General features: G+C 41.0%; 1 protein-coding gene and 1 long non-coding RNA gene across 3 annotated transcripts in view; one reads left to right on the plus strand and one right to left on the minus strand.

Moving 5' to 3' along the window:
- The window catches only part of C1qtnf7 (C1q and TNF related 7), a 95,820-nt gene extending 90,136 nt beyond the window's left edge, over nt 1-5,684 (minus strand). Inside the window, exons 1-2 of one of the 2 annotated variants that reach the window (XM_013146572.3) lie at nt 5,214-5,684; nt 1,029-1,208 (exon numbers count right to left, since the gene is read on the minus strand). In XM_013146572.3, coding sequence (XP_013002026.1) covers nt 1,029-1,038 — 10 coding nt within the window. In that variant the 5' untranslated portion in view covers nt 1,039-1,208; nt 5,214-5,684. The remainder of the gene's footprint in view (nt 1-1,028; nt 1,209-5,213) is intronic. The other variant, XM_003464371.5, reaches the window with a different exon arrangement.
- Nucleotides 5,685-11,785: 6,101 nt separating this feature from the next.
- Nucleotides 11,786-22,538, plus strand: part of LOC134471394 (uncharacterized) — a 118,821-nt gene continuing 108,068 nt past the window's right edge. The window contains exon 1 of the long non-coding RNA XR_010040853.1: nt 11,786-11,939. This is a non-coding gene — a long non-coding RNA (uncharacterized LOC134471394). The remainder of the gene's footprint in view (nt 11,940-22,538) is intronic.

Here is a 22,538-nt window from a genome sequence, read left to right on the forward strand (position 1 = left end):
CAAGAATCCTGATCGACTGCTTGCATATCCTCGGTTCTGCAAAACAGGAAGCAGAAATCTAACACTTCTTCCTTTTTTTTTTAAAGGGTCACAGGCTTAGTGTACACTGGGGAGGGAGGAAATGAGGTCCTTTTAATGAGTCATGTTCCTTGACCTTGAAAAATGCTCCTTCCTGGTTAGGGCATTGGGGTGAAGTTATCTTCCCTGTACCATGGGGCCAGCCAGACCTAGGAAGCCCAGACTGCATGGCTCTGGTCAGACGCCTGGTCCCTAACCTTCTCCTTGATTCTCAGTTTTGGGGCTTTGAAAGAGACAGGCTTTGAAATGTCTGATGGGAAAGAGGACGCCCAAGGACCTGTGCCTGATCCCGCTGTTGGAGATGGGGGAGGGAAGAGCACCAATAACTTTTGAAACTAACGTTCCTGCTGGCATGGACTCTAAGAACCCAATTTAAACTGAACAAAGGAAAAGAAAGAAATGTGACATTTCTGGCAGACTTATGTCTGTACATTAAGAGTCAGACTCACTACAGTTTTAAAGCATTGGGGAATCTGTGGATAATTAATCCTATTGTCTGAAAGCTTATCACCTGTTTGGAAGCTGCAGGAAGTTATAAATCGTTTACGTGGATAACCATCTTTCACAACACTACAAGATTCAGGGCTGTACAATGGTGAAAGTTTTCAGTCATGAGAGATAGACAGCTGAATTTTATAGAAGGCAGACGGCCCGGAAGACAGACAAAGGACTCTCTTTAGGGAGACGTTAAAGTGCACCCTGCCCCAATCTTTGCATGCCAGCACTATTTAATATGTAATTGCAATAGTTGTAAACTCACAAAACTTTTGTAGACCCTGAATTTGTTTTGAAAATATGCCTGCTTGATAATGAAGAAGTCTGGAACCTAGTGGACCGCGAGGGAACTGTATAGTTAATTATTTCCATAAAAGCACTCAGACTGTCTTCTCCATGGAGTTTGAGAGCTCTCAAAGGCCAACCCTCCCCTCCTGGCATTCCCGGCTCTCTACCTTTTTCCATTTGACAGCACAGAAACTGAGGCCCACGTGGAATCTGGATTTAGTGAGGCTCAAGGTGTCACTTTGAGGGTTGAGTCTTGGTAGGAGGCCCCTCTGCCTCTGCAGGCTCGGCGCCGGCTCTCTCTTGCTTATACAAACCGAGCTTGGTAATGAGAAGCTTTGTCTCTTTTCCTGCAATGCACAGATCCATCATCTTAAATCATTTTACCCCTCACATTGCTTTCTTGTTTGCCAGCCTTTACTGATTAGTTCATGAAAACAAAACAAAACCAAACATCGAGGTTTGGCTTTCAAGGCTTTCTGCGATTCCACCCAAGTCTCCTAGGTCATTGTTCTGTGCTCTCTGTGAAGCACTGTTTTCTGCCAGGGCGGTTTCCTGCCTACGCCCTCCGCTCTGCTCTTCTGTGATTTGCTGATGTTCCTTTCTTTTCCAGGAATGCCTCCTGCCAGTCCTTATCCATCCCCAAGGCCAAATTTTACACTATTCCCTTGAAGAGTCTAGGGAGGGTTGTACAACCAGATGAACCCAAGTTTTGGAACTTCCCTTATTACTGTGGTTCTGAAAGGCTGCGGATGGGTCACTGACCCTCTGGAGCTCTGCCTTTTGGCACCTTAGCCTGGCTCTGAAGGATAAATGGGCTGTAATGTAAAAGACTTAGCACACACAGTTCCTTGTACACAGTAGATATCTGGGAAGGTGATTAATTATTCTTATTCTTAGTTTTCTTTAACTTCTTACTTGCTTTGAACTTCTCTTCCATTATGTCTACCAATATCTAATTTTACATGCTATGATATTAGACTGCATGTTTTATTTTCTCCACTCAGTTGACAGCTCCTTGAAAGTAGGACCCTTTTTCTCCTGGAGCCTCTCTTTCACATTTTCTTCTGCACATAGGTCCTTACACTGTAGGCCACGGCTGATTTTTAAGAATGAAATGACTGCCAAAAACTTACTTCACTGTCAATTTTCTCTTCATTAGACAAGTTGAAAATAGTATTCAAAAGTTGATTTTTTTTTTTTTTTTAGATGTGAGAATTCCAGTTGTTGGGCTTTTGGCCCTTAAAAATAGGGGACAATAATCTGTGAAGAGCTTGATGAAAACTAGTATATTTCAATTAAGTCTTTGAAAAATTTGAATTTTTTAGGGACATAAAGTCTCAACTCAATGGACCAACTAAGTCACATGGTTCTCCAGGAGGGATCCAAGATCTGCATGTTGCTCTTTGGGAGGAAAAATGATTTCCTAGTCAGACAAGTTTGGAAAACACCAGAATCTAATCACTTATGGGGTACAAGCGGACATGTTAACCAGCTGAATATGTGCAAGGTCCCACTGCAAAGGAACCAGCATCAATAGCTAATTTTAGCTGGCATTTATTAAGCTCGCATTAGATGCTGGGCACTTTGATAGTGGCCCTTTATGTGGATTTCTAATGTAGTCCTCAGGATGCCCCTAGGAGATGGATATGCTTGCTCCCTCATCTGACAGACAGAGAAGATGCTCGACTCGGTCCATGCTCACAAGGCAGTTAAGGGTGGAGTTGCCACTGGAAGTCACATTTGTGAACTCAGAGCCCAGCCTCTGGTCCACTGTGGTGCCAGCTTCCCACATTCCCCAAATTGCTTGAGCAAGAAATACTCAGGGTAACTTTTTTCATCAACAACCTACCCAAACCCAGGTGCCCTGGAACTCACTTTGGGAAGCAGAACCTTGCTACCCTAAAGCCACTTGGTTTACAAGGGTAGCTGTGGTCCTGCACCTCTGTGCCCTCACATGTCAGCCTCTGCTGGGTGTCCCTGTCACTTCTTGGCTCTCATGGTAACTGGCTCATTCTCCAAGATCTTGTTCAAATACAACTCTGTGGGAAGCTTTCTTTGCCTCCAGCAGGCTGACAGGCAAGGCAATTTTTGGTGCTGTATGGGGCTTTCTGCACCACTGATAAATGTCTGACTTTTCTTCGTCAAACCATGTTCAAAGAGCCTGGCTGTAGAGTCTGGCACCAAGTGGACCCTCTGTTAAAGCTTATGCAATTGGGACAGTGTCCCTTTCCTATTCCTTGGGCACAGATCTCTGAGCCTGGCTTGTCAGAGTCCATCCACAGATTTGGGGCCACAGCCTGGTGCACGCTCAAAGACAGCCAGACAGAAGGCTACCACCCCCAGCAGCCTTGTAGTTAACACCCTCCTCGCCTGGCCCTTGCAGAGGAGGCTTTTTGTGCGGCCTCTTTGCAGCCAGGATGCATACTGAAGTCACAGCGGGCCTCCCTCCTTAGCCCCCTTTTGGAGACAACCCTGACCTGTCCTTTCCAGGGTGCAGTCCAGGTTCATTACAAAGCCCCCCAGTGACTGCTTGGAGTGAGTCAGCTGGCTTGGGGCGCTGTTAACAACCCGAATCGCCCTTTTGTTTTTGTCCTTCTCAGGGCCTTCTGGGGCTCTTGGGTGGGGCCTGGTGCGTTTGGTTTTCAGCGATGCCGCCAGCCTCCATGGGAGCTCATGATGGGAAGCCACGTCATGCCACACTGCGCATTTCTAGGCCACACCCATCCCCAGGGTACACTCCGGCGCCATACAACTGCTGGCCATCCCTACTGTCCCACCGCCTGCGATGAAGTCATGGGTGGGGCCCAGAGACCCCTTTCTGGATAGGGTGGGGGCTTCCTCTACTGGCTTGGGGTGGGCCGAAAAGATGGGGAAGGAGGTGATGGCAGTAGTCTTTCCTGTCCACCCCTCTGCGCCCTCTCATAATGTTCTGTGGGCTGGCATGGCTGGAAGCAGAGGAGGACGGAGAGGGACTGAGGAGACTTGGCAAGGAGAAGGACCATGGATTAGCACTGTCACTACCCCAGCAGCAATTAGATGGAGAGAGACAAGTCAGCCGTGCAATGAGCTGATAGACCTGCGGTCTAGTTTTCTTTCCAAGAATGTCCATCTTTGGACCTTAATTCTTGAGACCACGAGACAGAGGAAGCCACCACATAAGCCACCACCTTATGTAACCAGAAGAAGAAAATATTCCAGAAACAGAGCAACAGCTGGTACAGCGTGGAGGTAGAGAGTTTCTGAGGCTGCGAGCAGCATCTCCAGGCAGCGTCTTGCATTCTTCCCCAGTCTAATGGCTTGATTGCAAATGTTTCTCTACCAGTCCATTTTGCAGACTAATGTCCCGGAGAACTCGAGCTCAATCAAACCCACAGAGATGTTTAACCTTTGCCCGTGAGCACATATGTGTGCGTGCAGGAATGAATGTGGGCTCTGTTAAAGCTCTTAGCCTGCAGGAAGGATTTGCGGATCTCAGTGGATATCTGGGTTTTTTTGCACCTGGAAGTTTGCCTTGGGAAGATGGGAACACTGATAACAGAGAACTTCTCAGGGAAAGAGAAGTGTCGCACTGCACACTTATGCTCCCCACCTCAAACCGCAAGATGCTTCTCATATGACTAATGCCTAGGAAAACAAGGACTTGTCTTAGAATTCTCTGCTGTCCTACCTATGTACGAGGTACAGTTGACAAGGCACAGCCACGCTCCTGAGATAACATTATCTGCCAATTGTGACTTGCATTAAGGAATGCTGGGTTTAATTTTTTCCTCTAAGGACGTGTAACGTTTCCTGTGTGTAACTTCCCATATCATTATAAGGAAAAGTCAAATGATTTATTTAACATTACAAAAATATTCTGCAAAACGAGCTTCCAGTAAACCATAGCGACCATGATTAAGAGGAGTTTTAGAATGTTATTAAAATCTGTGAGGAAGTTGTTTAAGTGAGAAGAATCGTGACTCCCGAAGTCGAGTTGCATGTAATGAAATAAGAAAACACAGCTACTCTGACCTTGACAACCAGCAACCCTATCAGCAGCACCCTGATCAAAGCTGGGTTCATCATACTGGAGATTTTGAGGGTTTCCTGCACGTTCTAAGAGAAAAGGCTTTTTCCAAACAGTCAAAGATATTCCACAGAGCCTCATGCGTCAAGCAGAATAGAAAGTAAGAGAAAACATTGCTGCTGAGGATTTCTAGCCACTGATTTATCATTTGTTGACATTCTTTCTGCAAGTTCCCCCATTTCTTTACAAGTAACTGTATTAAGTTCTTTTGGTACATGTTTTGACAAAATCCAAGCAGGAGAGAAAAAAAGAGAAAAACTAGCGAAAATAGTAAATAGTGGCTTACCTTTTCTGGGCATTGCTGGTATCAAACTTTTCTCCAGAACATGAGGCTTTCTTTCTTTGGTTGTCCCATGAATTTAGAAACCATTAAAATGTTTAAAGCCAAAATAGGATTATTGTTCAAAGCTGCTCCAGGACAATGCAAGAAAACAACTTGGTGAAAAATGAAGTGCTCGCCTGAACACGAGAATGCGTTTGAAGCTTGGAGCTCATGCTGTTGTACGAAGTTTTGCAACTGTCTTTCTCAGTTTAGACAGCCTCCCACTCCTTCTTCCAGGCACTTGCCAACTTCCATAATTTAAAGCAACTGTGATCCTTCCCATAATACTCACATTTCAAAGAGCTTAGCATATACACTCGTTAAGAATGGCAGTGTCCTGCAAACCTCAGACAGAGGCATATGCAAAGCAAGTGTCTCGGGTCTCTAAATAGCTTTTTTCTCTCTCATCCACTGCTGGTTGCACCGTGTTACTTGGAGTTCCTTTTGCTTTTTAAAGTGATACATGGAGACTAAGTGGCATCATCTTGCTGGGAGCAAGAAGAGCACTTAGGGAAGTTTATGCCTCAACTTATAGAGCAGCCGTACTAATGATATTGTCTTTACGGATTGCTTTTGCAAAACAGAACTATTTCTTTGAATGGCCCTCATTGACTGGTATGATAACTTGAAATAATTGTACATTTTTTTATGAAATGGGGAAGTATGTAAAGTGATGTTATTTGCACTGTGGTCTTATTTAAACTTCATTCCATCTGTGAATCATAAATTCTAGGAAGCCCACTTATTTTTCAAATTTTGCCTATGTAGTTGAATAAAACCTCTGACATTTTAGTCTGCAATCAGCATACATTTTTTGACATTTTAGTTTATAAGTATTATAAATTTTACTATTTTCATCCCTTTTTCAACTGCTATTTTCTCTCTCTCTCTCTCTCTCTCTCTCACACACACACATACACACACTCACACACAAATTTGTGAATTATAGCCAATTTAAAATGCTGTTAACTGAAAATGGAAATTTAAAAAATAATTTATGGTTTTTCTCCAAATAGGACTTGCTCAGTACCTAATAGACAGAGATGCTTAATAAATACTGAATGAATGAAATATAGTTTATTTCAGACAAATCAAAAGTTTTTAGCAATTTAAATCATCATGTACATTCCCATCAGGAATAGTTAATGTCAAACCTTGCATAAAAGTAAACACAGAATAGTGCATGCCTTTGCTAGACTTAATGAATAGCTATATAATGCAATCCTTCAAGTAACTAGAAAACATTAATTAAATAGATCATTCAATAGAGAATAGAAATATTGGCATAGGCAAAAGCCATTAAGTATGGTCACTGTGCAGAATTATGCAAACACATTTCAAGACAAAAACCTCATTATTTCAAAAGCTATAGAATTTTTGGTCACCTAAAAAGATTATTATGCAATGGATAGGGACAATATCTTTGAATAAAATAGTGGAAAGAGAGGAAATATTTAACCCTATGGGGAAGTTTTCAGGCTTTAGTTTTTTTTTTTTTTTTCAGTGAGTGCAGATAAAAAGATGAAGTCTACCCTTGCTCTGGCTTCTCCCAAGGGAATTCTTCAGGCATAAATGAAGGTGGTGTCATAGCTCTGGGTTGGATCCTGGATCTGCCTCATTCCAGTGCGTGACTTTAGACATATTCTTTCATTTTTTAAACTCTAATTTCCTTAATGTGAACTGCATCATATATAACATATATAATGAATATATAATATGAGATGCAACTATTTCAAACTAACCTATGTGCATCTATCTTTCTATTATCTGTGTATCTATCTACCATTTATCTATATATCTCTATCGCAGTGTTTGTATTTAACAACTATTTTAAGGCATTGTAGTATGTAGTAGGTACTCAGCAAGATCTATTTATGGGTCACCAAGATTGGGAGGATGTTTATTACAGTAACTAACAAAACCTTTTCCTGACTGATACCAAAATTGGTGGCCTATAGGTGGTGATGCTCTAACAAGGACTCAGTTGTACTGGTCCAATAGTCAGAGGGTTAATGTCAAAGGAACTAATAACAGTGATTGGGAAGGTAAAGTTCCAAGTTTTACTGTGGCAAAAGATCAGGTGATATCAACAGTTACGATAGCTTGGAAGGTACTCCATGGGCTTTGGCTACTCTTGGCCACATTGGTCGTGGTGTTTCTAGAATGAGATGAGCCCAAGTAAGAAATGGCTAAAATTTAAACACGAATAAAAAGAATAAGGAAATGGGGGCATACATTTGGAAACCTGTAGTAGCCAATCAATTTCTTGAGGGGCTAAAAATCTTATCCTGATAAAACTGTAGCATTGAAAATTTTAAGTGTATATGCCAAATGTCTCTGGAGACTGGGAAGACCTTCCCAGCTAGCAGGAGGCGAGCTGCAGGCCCATGTGGAGGCAGGTGGCCCAGCTCCTCCACTCATGGTGGCCAAGGAGGAGCTGGTCGGGGGGAGGGCTTAGAAGGAAGAGCTGATGGCTGCAGCACAGAAGGCCCCTAAGACTCCCAAAGGCTGAGCCAAGGCCATAGAAGGAGCACATGCCAGCCACAAGAGAGTGACCTTCGGTATCTGCCAGGCCACACTCTGTCTCAGTGACTGCTGTGTTTCCCATTCTTCCCTTTTCTGACTGGGAATTTTTGTGGTAGTTATCTTATTGCTGTTACACCATTTGGATAATGTGTGTGTGTGTGTGTGTGTGTGTGTGTGTGTGTGTGTGTGTGTATACATGTGAAAGAAAGTGACAGATGGAGAGGGAGAGGGAGAGGGAGAGGGAGAGGAGAGAGAGAGAGAGAGAGAGAGAGAGAGAGAGAGAGAGAGAGAGAGAGAACGTACCTGTTTTATTCATAAACCACTTCCATTTTAGTTCATAATGGATCTAGAACAGGTCACTGCCAGACACACACAGAGGACTTCTCAGCTGGAAAGGCCTAACCTTCCAGCTGAGTGCAGGGGTCGTATGGAATGTGAGGCTGATTCCTTTGGGGGACATGTAGACATTCTCTGCATTTGGAAGGAGGGAAGGACGTAGACACTTGGTGGCCAGAGAATAAACTATGGCAGATCCTTTCTGTGCGTACTGATATCTACATGTTCTTCTACTGTGTTTCCTAGTCCTTCTTGCAGGGAGGCTGAACATGAGGCTACTTTCTGGCCAGCGGGATGTGAGCAAAAGTAATGGGGGCTATTTCTGGGCCAAAGTTACGAAGAACCCTTCGGCTGCTCCTCATTTCTTCTCTGTCCTCTGCCCATGAGTTTGGGCAGACTCAGAAGAGAGATAGAAGGAACCTCAAGCCTTGAGCCCCTCGTAGCAGACTGCTGCCCTGGAGAGTGGCCTGATCTACACCAGATGTAAGCAAGCCTAACTTATGTTCCTTCACTGAGTTTGGGGTACATTCGTAAGGGTTAGATAGTACAAATGCTATTCCTAATACAGCTACCTTGAAAGTGTTTGGATTTTATATATATATTCCACCCAAAAATGTTTACATGCTTTTTAAGGAAAGAAAAACTTAGATAAATAAATACTTTAGTACTACATTTATTGGGACAGCATGATATTAATCTGGTGTTATCTTGGCTTCTACAATTACAAGGGTGTTCAAAGTGGTGGCCATTAGCTTCCAGACATTTATTAGTCTGATGAATTGCTGCTTGGATAAACTTGATCATTGTGATTGCCACACACGCATTTTTACTCTCTAAGGATCAGCAGGGCAGTCCTTTTGAGTCCCCTACACGAGGATGACACCTCTGCTGAAAAAAGCATCATACTACTTTTCTCTTTCTGAAATATGTATATGTTTTTTTTGGTGGACTCTCTGTATGAATCTGTTTTTTATATATAAATGCATTATGAGTGTAGGGCGTGCAGAACGGCACCCAACACAATCATACATGCAAAAACTGAGAGAATTAAAAAAAACACGTAATTGAGGAGTGAGTGATATACAAAAAGCTGTAAATATTTAATACATACAGCTTGAAGTTTGGTGGTAAGTCCATACCCATAAAATCACCACCACATTAGGCCATAAAAATAGCCATCTCTAAAACCTCCACTTACCCTCGTTATTATTCATATGTGAGAAGAACACACAAGATCTAAACAATTAGCAAATTTTTAAGTAGTAAGTGTGCATTTTTAACTATAGGTGCCATGGTATGTAAACCTCTAGGATTCGTTCAACTTTTAAAACCGAAACTTTATACTCTTTGGTAGCTATTTTTATATTAAACATAAATTTCCATTTGCTTGCTCTTGCAAAGTTCATATAGTACTGAATACTTGTATAAATTTAAAGTTTATAAATTGTTTAATAATGGGCCAAATAAATGGAAAACCATGGAAAGAATAGTGAAGAAATATATCCTGAAAGCAAAGCTTTCTCCCTTCTTAAAAATATATACAAGCATTGAGAAAATCATTCCATGAGTTGTTGTCATATTTCTTAAGCAACCTTCCAAGCAAAAGATAGAATTTATAAAAGTCAAGTTACAAGTTTAGTAGTCTCCTTAGCTTTTAACTTTACTCACCCAAACATATGTTTTACCAGGTCCTGATGTTGATTTTTACAGTGTAAATAGAAAAAAATGTTCCATTAATGCCAATTGATTTAATTTGCAAGCATTGCCCTCTGGTCAGGCTATGTGTTTTTCTTACTGGTTCGAACTACATTAAACAGAGGTACAGAAGCTTCGAGTTCATGCATTTTTGCTTTTACCTTGCAGGGAGGTATTTGGAGTTACTAGAAATATAGCTCTTTCATTACACGGGCTCTTTAAAAGTGCTCTGATCTTTCCCCCAGTGTCATTTTAAAGCAATAGGGGCAATAAGTACAATCATTCACTGAGCCTAACTATGTACCAGGCACTGTTTTGCTTGTATTATAAATGTGTTTTTTTGCTTCATCCTTTCAATATTGTAGTCCAGTGAAGAAAATAATAGCATCATCCTCATTTTACAGACAAAGAGTGGGAAGAACAGAGAGGTAAAGTGACCAGGTCATGGTCACAAAGCCACTGGAAGCCAATCTAGGATTTGAACCTAGGTTGTCTGGTTCCAGCAACACAGTGCTAGTGAAAACATATTCTCCACAAAGAGAATATGCTTAAACAATGTGTTTTCCTCAGTGTCGATTGCTGAGATTGCTATCTGAGATGAGTACAGATTACTCTGAAAGCCATTTTAAGCTAACCATAGCTAGTTGTTATTCTTGGAAAGCAAACATGTTCCTATGTGAATGCAATTACGAAGTTTGAACATTTTTTATATATTCAATTTTGTGCTCTTCTGGTTAACTTTATTTCTTCTTCTTAGCTTGCACACAGCAGCCAAGTTTCAAATTATATCTCAAAATCCAGGTGGCTTTTCCTAGATTTTATCAAAAAGCCTTTCCTGGGTTCTATCAATCATATGAACGCATCAAGAAAGTGGTCCAAGGAGAAACACGCCTTGTCGGCAATCATCTGTCTCTCAGAAGACATCACTACAGCTTGCAAAGTAAGGAGTAACAGGCTTGATCTTTATTCAGAGTCAGGGGAAAGGCCAGTTCCCTTCAGGACGGGGTCACAGAAGCTGGTGACCTTCCTCTACTGCCTTCTTGTCACTGTTGAGTATTGAAGACATGGAAGGGGCAGATGTCGTTTCTTCAAGCCTGCAGTTCCTGAGTCATCCTTTATGGCTTCTGGCCATGGTGAGTGCTGTAATTTGGACCTCAAAGGTCCCCAGAGGCCCATGAGTTAAACGTTTCTTTCCCAAAGTGGAACTTTTGGACGGTGGTGGAACCTTTATGGGGTGAGATTAGTGTGAAGTCTGTAGGTCACTGGGGACATACCGACTCCACAAGAAATTCTGGGACCTCAGACCCTTCCTCTTTCTCCTTGCTTCCTGGCCATGAAATGAACAACGTTGCCCTGGTCACACGTCCTACCATCACATGCTTAGTCTCACTGCAGTCCCAACACCCCTGTCCCAAATGGGGCTCACTACAGGCCAGAAACTCCATAATTGTGAGCTGAAATAGTGTTTTGTCTTTATAAGTTTTTTTTCTCAGGTATGTTGCTACAGGAATGGAAAACTGACTCATACAGTAGGTAAATACGAAGGTGCATTTTAAATTTCTTACTGATTTAGGGTAGCAGATGAGATTACTGTAGACAGACAAAACTAGGAAAAGAGTTTAGAAAAGAGTTTAGTAGTAGGCTAGGATTGTGGGTTTGGAAGAAGACTGGAAAGTGTTCTAATTCACTGTCTCTACTTCTGATTATCTGCACAGCCTGGGAAAATGGCTAGATCATTTCCACTCAACTCCCCCAGGGCACGGGGCTCAGAGCTTGGAAGGCATAAACTAATCCTCTGAGCAATGGTGAGTACTTGTGCTTTATTTTCCACATGTAAGAGACTTTCAAATATTCAAAAGCAACTCATAACCTCCTCCCCATTCCACCAGTTTCCTCTTCCTCTTCCTTTCTTTGAGTTCAATGATTTTGGCTTTTTCAGCTGCTATTTATGCAACTGCTTTTGATTAGGTCACCAATGTGGTAAGCTGCCTCCTGTGATCCAATGTTCAGTCAGTGGCAAAATGACTCCTGAGCAGTGGAGTAAGGTGACCAAGGAATCAATAGACTGAATTAGTCTGGACTCTATCAACTTGAGAAGTCATGTTGCTACTTTTGGCCTTTGCATGTGACAAGGTATGCATTATGACATTAGAGACATTTGCCTTGCCTAGGGTCTCTCTTTAGGACCCTGTTTTGTGAGTTGATTATTCACCACTGAGGACTGACAGAACCAATCCAATCTTTCTTGGAACATGATGCTTTTCTAATGTCTTTTGACTCTTACTTTCTGGAAATTGCATTCCCTATTTAATATCCCTGAACCAAAACTATTTTCCTTCAAATCTACTCTTCTTGAGTTGCCTCGTTTTTGTCATTAATAGCACCATCCTCTCAAATGCTTAGGATTTTTAAACACATGTCATCAGTTTTGTTTTCTTTCTTTATCCTAAGCATTTCATCATAATATCTTGAAATTCTTTTACTATATCTCTAAAATTAGCATCCTCAGGCAATTTTATTGTTATGCCAGTGATTTCCTGGAGTATTACCTGTGGAATTAGGACTTTGAAATTTCCTATGGAAATGACTGTATGGTAAAATAAGTTTGGATGACAGTAATTATATATAGGAATTTCCAAGAAGAGGAAATCAATTAAATATCTCTATGTTTATATTCTCCCAATTTTAGTTAGTCTTTGTAAATCCTTGGGCTCTCTGGACTGTTCTGCTGATCTTAACCATGCTTGGCTAGGTAGTTCTTTAATTGTTAGTGGAGCTGATGCATATGTCTAGCAGTCTTCTGGCTGTTGGTGGATCTATGATGTTGCTGGTAGGGGAAACTGGCTCTGCTCCCTGTGTCTCATTCTCCAGCAGGACACTCTGGACATGTCCTTAGACAATTATAAGAGTCCAAGAGCAGAGGCAGAAATATGCAAATGCCTCTTCAAGTCTTTGCTTGTATCAAGTTTCCTGTTGACTGATTGGCATAAGCAAGGCTAATGCCCAAGGCTAGAGCCAATGTGAAACAGACATGATGTCTTTGTCTGTACTCTGTTGCTACAGTGAAATATCTAAGACCGGATACTTATACAGTAAGAGGGTTGTTTGGCTAGTGATTCTGGTGGCTAGTGGGTCCAAAGAGTGTGGTATCAATGTGCTGCTGAGGGCTTCCTGGCTGTATCTCATTCTCATTTCCTGGAAGCAAATAGGGCACAGGTGCATGCAAAAGGGGGCCAAGTATGTGGGCTGGGATCACTTTGTGACAATTCACTCTCATGAGAACTAGCTCGGGTTCTATGAGAACTCCATAAATCTCTTGCAAGAGTAATATCTTCAGTGACCTTGCTATTGTCCTGTATGTCTTATCTCTTAAAGGTTGTATTACCTGGACATCACCCAGCTTCCACTATATGAACTTTTGGAAGACACACTTATACCACAAGACCCAGACATAGGAAGGGACAAGAAATTGGTACCATAGATACATTCAGTCTTCTGCTAAGGGATAACGTGTGCCATGTTTTCCAAAGAAACATTTGATTCAAAGAATGATTATTTTGAAAGCACATTTGTAAGAATTATATTCAAGAGGAGATAAAGGCTTGTCCCTTTGTTCATATGTCATCTTCAACTCAGAAAAAAAGAGATAATAATATTGGTTCTCTTTTTAAAAAAACTCCCTTACACTTCCTAGTTTCCCTCTAAACAGAGAAAGAGTTACAGCTCCTCTTGGTCTGAGACTGAAACTCATCAGCCATATTTCACTAGTGAATTCTCTCCCTCTTTTCTGGTAAGCAAGGGAATTATTTATCTTCTGAGGGTGGTAAATGGTTTTGTCTAACTTCCTTCTTTGTAGGTTAAGTGGTTTTTTGGCTTTCTTGTTCTGTGTAGGTATAGGAAAATTATCACTTCAAAGGGTGGTCCATCATTCTTTTACTCTATGATAGATTTTTGGCCTATATAATTGATTAAGAAACTAGGTTTAGTAATGGCTTTACAGGTTGGGGATGGGAATCTGGGAGTAGCAATGTTTACTTCTACTTTGAAGCATCAGATATTTTCAGAGATCAGTTTCTCTTCTCCCAAGCCCAAGAGTGGTATTAATGGGCACTCTCTCGGCTGTTAATAAAAGCACAAGTTTATTCCTCACTTGGCTGCTAACCCTTGATTACATAGCTTTTTTGGCAGGGAAGAGCATTATTTTCAAGGACACTCAATTCTTTCAAGATGCAGTCGTTTATCTCACTCATAGGGCACTTACCACTGTCTGCTTTATGTCATAGTTCTTCATGTATTCGCCTCTCCCCACACTAAATGTGAATTCCTCAAGGCCCAGAATCATATCTTAAACTTTTTTATATCTTCTTAATATCCAGGGTGTCTCATATAACATCTTGTGTTTATATACCTAGTAAAAAGTTTGCCAAATGAAACAATACAAGGTTAAAACAAATTTGTAAGGTTATATTGTGAAAATATGGTTAGATGTATAAGGCAAATTTGAGGTAGGCATGCATGTTTTCATCCTTTTTCAAACTATCATTAAGTGCTACCAGATATGATGCTTGGAACAAGATGTTAGCATATTGTGAATCCTGACAAGAAGATAGGATACGAGAAATTTAAATGATTACACTAATGGCAATTTATTGCCAGAATGAAAGAGGAAATGGGAAGAAAGTCAAAAAAATGTTTTGCTTGGATTTGGTTTCAGGGATAGATAGAATCCTTGGCTCAACTTTTATTTTGCCTTTATGAACAAACAGACTTGATTATGGAGTGTGATTCTTTCAGTTCACAAAGGATCAAAATAAAATGTTACACAAGCCATGAGAGGATAAATCTTCAAATTTTTTTTCAGAATTAGCCAAAACTTAACATAATATATTTCCATTAATAACAGTGCTCCTTTGAATTTGCATTATATTTTCTGTCATAAGCTTCATTCTTACTAGGCTATACTTGGAAGAAAGCTAATAGTTCAATAGTAAGAAGCATACTTTTTAATGTAATCAAAATTTACAAAAATTCTAGTGTGAAGGTGATGAAGCTTCATTAGGTAAATTCTGCTTTTGGAGATTGACTAATATACACAAATTCAATTTCAAATGTATTGACAAGAAATGTAGATTTATGGGAGGTTTTGTGAACAGATGGAGGTGAAGACTACCTCTCATATTACTATGGTTTAGATATGGTTCAAGAGTCCTCCTAGGGACCATGTGTCAGAGGCTGTATCTCCAGGATGATAGTATTAGCAAGTCATGGGAACTTAAGAGGAGGGGCAGTTGGGATGTCTTTAGGTTACTGGGGACACGCCCTTAAAAAGGACAAGCGTAGTTAATTTGCAAGTCCTTGATAGTTCTCAAGAGGCAATGATAATAAAAAGAGCAAACCTGGTCCCTGCCCCTCTCCTTTCCACCTCCTATGTGATCCTTCTTTCCATGCCAATGTTACCACCTTCTCTTAAGTCCTCACCTGAGTCAGCCTGATGAGGGTACCCTGCCCTTGAATCTCTACTACTGTGAGCCACAAATATTTTAGACACATGTACCAGCTCTCCATGAAGAATGTAATCATTATGTACCACAGATGTATGCTGATAAGAATTTTTTTCATAAGTTAGTTTGTCTCAAGTATTTCGTTATTTTAATGAGAGTCTGACGGACATATACATGCCATAGCAAGATTTAATCATAGGAATCTTATGGACTGATTTTCCTGATTCCCATGCTGAAGCCCCAGCGTTTCAGTGTGATGGTAATTGGAGATAGGATGTGTAGGAGGTAATCAGGTTGTGATGAGGTCATGGTGATGGCCTTCATAAGGGGATTAGCATCTTCACAAGAAGAAATACAAGAGAGCTCGCTTGCCCTTTTTTGTCATGCACGGTCATGGGAGAGGCAGTAACTGCACATTGGAAAGAGAGATCTCACTAGGAAACTGAGTCAGTGGGCACCTTGGCACCTCATGGACTTCTCAGCTTCCAGACCTCTGGGAAATAAGTTTTAGCTGTGTATGAGAACCAGTCTATAATATTTTGTTATGGCAGCCCAAGCAGACTAACAGGATGTTATAAGTAGTTACACCAGAACAGGAGGAGTAGACTAGGGCTTGTCTAGGCACAGTGGAACACATGGACATCTACTCATTAACCTGTCTTTGGTTCTGAGTCCAGGTCTTTCCTCTTTCAGCCTTTACAAATTTCTTAAATGTTCATGTCATCAGGGAAATTAAAATTAAGAGCACTGTGAGGTGATGCTGCACACTTCCTAGCATGGCTAAAGACTGGCAGTGCTGAGCTGGCAAATGTGTAGCAAGAGGAACCTGCGTGCAATACTAGTGGCTAAATGATAAAACTGCAAAAGAGAACTCTTTGCCACTTGCATAGAAAGCTAAATTTACCCTTATCATGTAATCCAGAGATTGTATTCAGTAAATCCAGTCTATTAATGAAAGACTGGATTTACTAAAAGTCAAATTGAAAATATTCATAGCAGTGTGGTTCATGTTAGCAAGAAACTGGAAGTGCAAGTATCCATGGATGAGTGAATAGACAAACAGTTTGCCCTACCTCCATTGCATATCTGTGTGAAGGGTCATTGTTCAGGAACAAATCTGGAAAGAATCTGATTGTTCATTAAAGGGCAAATGAAAACATTGTAATAACCCCCCACAATGGAATAATATTCAGCAAAAAAGGCTGACATCTGCTCTTTGTTACAATGGAGAAACCCAAAACACCAAGAAACCAGATGCAAATGAGAATATTCCATAATGATTCAATTATATGAGCTTCTAGGACAGCCAAAATCCATTGATAGGTATATAGCTGATCAGTGTTGCCTGGAATAGGGGTTGTGAGGGAGACTGACTGCTGGGGGTCCCAGGGAAACTTCTACAATTATGAGGATGATCTAACTTGATCGTGGTGGGGGCTGCAATGGTCAGCAGTTGTCAACTGAGCTCTATATAGAAAATGGCTGAATTTATTGATGTGAATAAAGTTGATTTAGAAAGAAAGACATTCTTGAAAATAATTTCTGAAATCATCTTGAGTAATCTGGCTCCTGCCCTCAGCTTGCATATGCTCTGCAGAACATTGACTGTTGCAATATTCGGCAAAAATTATGATTATTTGTTGATCTTTAAATATGCTGCTGGGTGTTGTCAGTTTGCTCCACAGATACATCTATAAATGTTAGAAAGGCTTGAAATCCACTGTGATTTTGATAGTTGTTTTGAATTATGACCTCTAAGCTTGTCTAACTTTATATATTTATTTTAATTTGTTTACTGATCCAGGCTCAAAGTCATAAACCAAAAAATTTTTGTTGGCTGCAGCCACCTTATCCTTGGGACTACTTTCCTGGCTCATCTCTATCCTCTCTTTATGAAGCCTTCTATCATCCTGAATTTTGATGCCACATAACAATAAAAATCCAGACTAGAAGTAACTAAACACCAACCTAAGTGAGGACTGGTCATTAAATCATCCCAACTAGAAGCTGCCAACATAACTCAGCGGGCAGAGACTGGCATCTGGCGTCCAGCTGCTCAGATTCTGTAAAAAGAGAGACTTTAAAAGTCTTCCAGGTGGAACAAAGTATGCAGGTGGCACCGTTTAACTTGATGACATGACTCATCAGCTTTCAGAAACTGGGTCTCCATGAGTTTTCCATTTGAGCTGTTAAAATATCAAAGGAGAAAAAGGCTGATGGTGAACTGACGGACCTTGGTCAATGTTTTTAGCAGGAACTAGTCCCATAGCTGGGAGAGGACCTTGTAATTACTAAACCCAGTTGCCTCCTAAGCATGAGGTGGGACTGCAGAAAGCTGCAAACACAGAGTTTCTCTCGGCGACCTCTTCTTGGCACACCAATGGCACCAGATTTCCTGGTTTTTGCTAGTGATTAGACTCAGTTCTGCACCCAGCCCTGTGACCTCCTGCAGAACCTGGAGCTACCAGAGCTGAAGACTTTGCTTCCAAGATGGCTTCCAGGTATCTGAATCCTCTTTGCATGTGTTCACACTTAGCTCTCACTGCCAATTCCAGGACAGCAGCCTTGACCAGAAGGGTCATGGAGTTATTTTCCTCCATACAAAGTTTCCCAATAGCTGAGAATCAGAGCCAACTTATGATCAATGCCAGCTACTAATGCCAGGTCTAGAATCTACATTTCTTGCCTTTGAGAATGCCTACATCACCTTGCCCAGAGTGTAATTTGAGATAGTTCAGAATGCAAACCCCTGATCCAAGAATGTCCTCTCAAAATTTACTTAAATGCCATCTGCTCACGTTTACTTCTGTAAATCATAAACCACTCGGAAAGTGTTTTCCAAGCCTCCTAGACCAGTTGCAATCACCCTGTACCACCAGTTCCTGGAGTCATCACCCATTCTTTTACTGCTGACTGGCACTCCAGGGATTAGAGAGATTTTAGTTGGTCCTTTCACAATGAGCAAGTGAGTCTATCACACAGCAGCATGTCAACGCTTGAATGAATTACTGAACAAATTACTCACTCTAGCAGCCTCTTGCTAGAATGAACTTGATACCAGAGATACTTTTATAATAATCTACTAAAAATGGTCCCTCAAAGTATAGGGAGGAGGCAGGGATGAAACACACTGTACTTTTACTCAGGAGTCTGGGTTCAAACACTGGTTGTTTTGTGCACTTGCCGAGTAATAGGATGCTGGAGTTCTTTGAGGGTCTGCTTGTTCACTGTCAGAAGGAAGCATCCACACATACGCTATTTGGAGGATTTAATAAACGATACCCAATCTCAAATGAGTGATACTTGTGTCATGTATTTTCCAAACTGATGCTGTGACTGAGTCCACAATTTAAATGCTGTAAAAGAGTGTTTCCAGAGATGTAACGGGACTTGGGGGTGTGGCAGGTGTAATTCAAAGATGACTTTCCAGGCTTTCAAAAATGTCCCATCTGAATCCCTGTGAATGTGTGAGGTATCATTCTAGAGATGTCTGCTTCTATGGCACAGTTGACTTTCAGGAGGAGATGACCTGAAGTGGGAGTGATTTGATCACATAAGCTCCTACAAGCAGAGAGTCTTCTCCCAATGAGGACAGCTCAGGATATCAAAGAGGTTTGAAGAAAAAGATGTGCATTCAGTGTATTCAGTGCACCAGGGCTTTGCATGTGGAGGAAGCCACATTAGAAGACTCTTGCGTAGCCTCGTGGAGCCAGGAGTGGCTCAGCTCATAAGTGGTAAAGCAGGAAGGATTTCGGTCCTGCAGTGTCAGTGCAAATATATTCTGCCAATAGCCTCAGTGAGCTTAAAGTAGGTTTTTCTGCAGAGTGTTCAGATAAGAGCCTGCCTCGGGCAACACCCTGATTGCTGATTTCATGTACATAAGACTGAGTAAGAAGCCAGCCAACTCCCACCACACTTTATTTTTCACTCTTATCTAAAGAACTGTGAGCTAATAAATAGGTGTTGTGTTCAGTTGCCAAGTCCATAGTGATTTATAACAGGAATATAGAAGGAGAGTGTGCTGGTGGTTCATCCTGGAATGAGGATTTTGACTCTGCAGGGTTAGGTGGGAATCTGAGATTCTGAATTTCTAACAAAGTCCAAAATGATGCCAATGCTGCTGGCCCAGGGCTTAAATTTTGAGTTGCAAGACTAAACATATGCATTGTAATGAAGTCAGATGCTATAGCTTGGGCAAGTTTCCTAAGGGTCTGTGCGCTAAAAGTCTTGGTCTCTAGGTGGGGCTATTAGGAGATGAAGGAAAAAAGATCTATAGGTTGTTAGAGACATGACCTTCAAAGGGATTGCAGGACTTTTCCCTTTTTCTCTTCTTATTTCTCTTTTTGCATTTTGGCTTATGAACGGAGTGGTTTGCTGTGCTACATACATCTCTCCAATGATGCTCCTCCTTACCACAGGCTCAAAACAATGAGATCACTTGACCTTGTACTAGAAACTATGAACCAAAGTAAACCTCTCTCTATAAATTAACTACCTCAGTTATTTTGTTATAATGATGAAAGCTGACTAATAGTTCAGCGAAACCCTTTTTTCCCACTAGTAATATTCCATTTCAAAAATAAGTGTAATCTTATCAGTTTTTTTCTTGATAGTCTTCTCCCTAGAAACATTTTTGTAGCTCGTTTAAAAAAATATTCACTTGCCTTTCCTGTGCATTTCTTTCCACTATTTGACTCATATTTTCTGGAGAACCATGACAGAAGGGAAGAGGAACAATGGTACATTGGAGGAACCAGCTGAGTACCCCTTACCTAAGTGGCTGAAGATGAGAACAAGTGTTTAGATTTCAGACTTGGAATATTTGAACGTAACATCTATCTATCTATCTATCTATCTATCTATCTATCTATTTATTTATTGATCTATCAATCTATCATCAATCTACATACCTATCTATTTATCTGAAATAATATAACTTGGGGATGGGACCCTGGTCTAAAATGCAATATTTGGGGCTGGGGATTTAGCTCAGCGGCATAAAGTGCCTGCCTTGCAAGCAGGCAGTCGTGAGTTCGCTTCCTGGTACCAATAAAAAAGGAAAAAGACAAAAAAAATGCAATATTCATTTTGCTTCATACACATCTTACATAGCTTAAAAGTAATATATATTGTGTAAATACACAATATATATGAGTGCCTGAGTTTTGACTCTGCTGTGTCATATGTAGAATATGAGGTCTTGAATAGAATTTCCCACTAGTGGTATTCTGTAACAATAAACAAATTTTGAATTTTGGAGCATTTGGGACTTTGGATTATGGATACATATCCTATATTAATAAATGTTCACTATTATTTTTGATTAACACTCTGCCACATCACAGTAAAACGGACTGAGGGATACATGATGGGAAAAGTTCATTGTAGATTCCAGTACTTCATTCCCCATACTTGGTCCTGTCTGCTGATGTGCTTAATCCTTTCCCTGTTTAAAGGATGGGTTGTGGTGAGGATTTAGCAGGTTTCAATAATTATGGGTGACAAAGGTAATTATCTTTGACATAAGCAGTCAAATTGAAGATCAGGTTATAATCACTGTAAAGTGAATCCACAGATAATTATTGGGGAGGATGGGCAGGAAGGAAGTACTTTTCCTGAAATAACACCAAGCATGGGAATGGTGTTGATGCTTCTCTATGCTCTTTGAAGTGACTGCTTCTCGTTGTTCACATCTGTCTTCTAGTGGGCTTCTTAGCATCTCTGCAAACTGAAGACACCAAGAACTGATTGGCAGTCCTGAGTGTACGTAGATCAAGCACTTTGTGTGGGAGGAATTGAGAAGTGTCTGCCTTAAAAAATAGCAGCAATCTTGTATATGCATCGATTCTGCAGTCTGTTTATTTGCATAAATGTTTGAAGTGATTTAATTTCCATTAGCGAATCTAACTTTTTACCAGCAGAGTATCACTATCTTTATTTATAAATGAGGGTTTGGGTGCACCAATACTTTGGATTTATTCTTACTGGAGACCCTAGATTGAACCCCAGTTGCCTCTGGCTTTAGGAATAGCTCCTCTCCATCTGCCGCAGCCATCCTATTACAATACCTACATATTTCAGAGGGTTGACAAAATCGCCGGCACCTGGGGATAATAAATTTTTCTTTGATCTTTCTTGCTAGACTGAGTGGAGAAACCTAATGGTTAGAGAGAAACTCAAGGGGTCTGGTGGGGCCTTGGGAAACTGGAGACATATTGTGACCAGAACGAAAAGACGGGGTGGGAGTTAACAAGGAGACGGGACTGGAAATGCATAATTAGGTTACAGTTATTGACTTTCCAGAAATCAGAGCAGTTATGTTAAAGCTATTATTATAGATTTTTAATATAGGACAGAAATGAATTTTTAGAAATTAATTCTCTTGGGGCAGTGAGGAGCATTAACATATCCTGGAGAAGCTCCAAATCTAACGATTTGAGGGGGGACAAGAAAACAAGATAGCTTGTTTACAGGCCAGTAGAGAGCCATGCTCACTCTAGAGGATCGGTGAGTCTGGCAAAATGACACATCTGTACGTCAAGTTCTTGAGGCCACTAGTTTGCTATCCTTATTTCGAGGCCCAAATCAGTATGTCCTCCTAAATCAAAAGGCAAGGATTTATGTTCCCTCCACTTGGGGAATTTGGAAGATCCTTAAGCTAGAGCCTGGCAGTCCCCTCTCAGTGGGAAGGCACAGAAGATTATGACAGTGAGTAGCAAAGACGTCCACTGAGGCAACAGTTTGTCCAGCACAGAAAGGAATGGGGTGGACTGGAGCTTGGTAATGGAATCTCAGGCTGAGTGGTACCAAAGAGTGAGGCAAGCTGAAGGCTCCACTCTTGATTATTTCTCTTTCTCCTCCACTCAGTAGCTCCCTACCTCCGACCACCAAGGTTGCACAGCTTTGAAACAATGTTTATTGGGTACTAGCATTGTCTTGGTAAGGGTTGCTATTAACAAACTGTCATATACCGGATGTCATATAAATGACATACATTTATTTGTTAGCGCTCTAGAGGCTGGAAGTCAGGGATCAGGCTGTTGGCTGGATTCTTATGAGGCCTCTCTTTGAGTTACAGACTACCAGCTTCTCACTGTGTTCTCGTGTAGTAGGAAGAGAGCTCCTTGGTGTCTCTTTTATTCCAGCATTAATTCTATCCATTCAATTTCATTTTCATTACCTATCCATTTCGCAGAAGCCCTGCCTCTCATCACTGACACCTGGAAAGCTA

The sequence above is a fragment of the Cavia porcellus genome, unplaced genomic scaffold (genome assembly GCF_034190915.1).
Source record: "Cavia porcellus strain 051 isolate PalLab524CR breed Dunkin Hartley unplaced genomic scaffold, mCavPor4.1 scaffold_18, whole genome shotgun sequence".
NCBI lineage: Eukaryota > Metazoa > Chordata > Mammalia > Rodentia > Caviidae > Cavia > Cavia porcellus.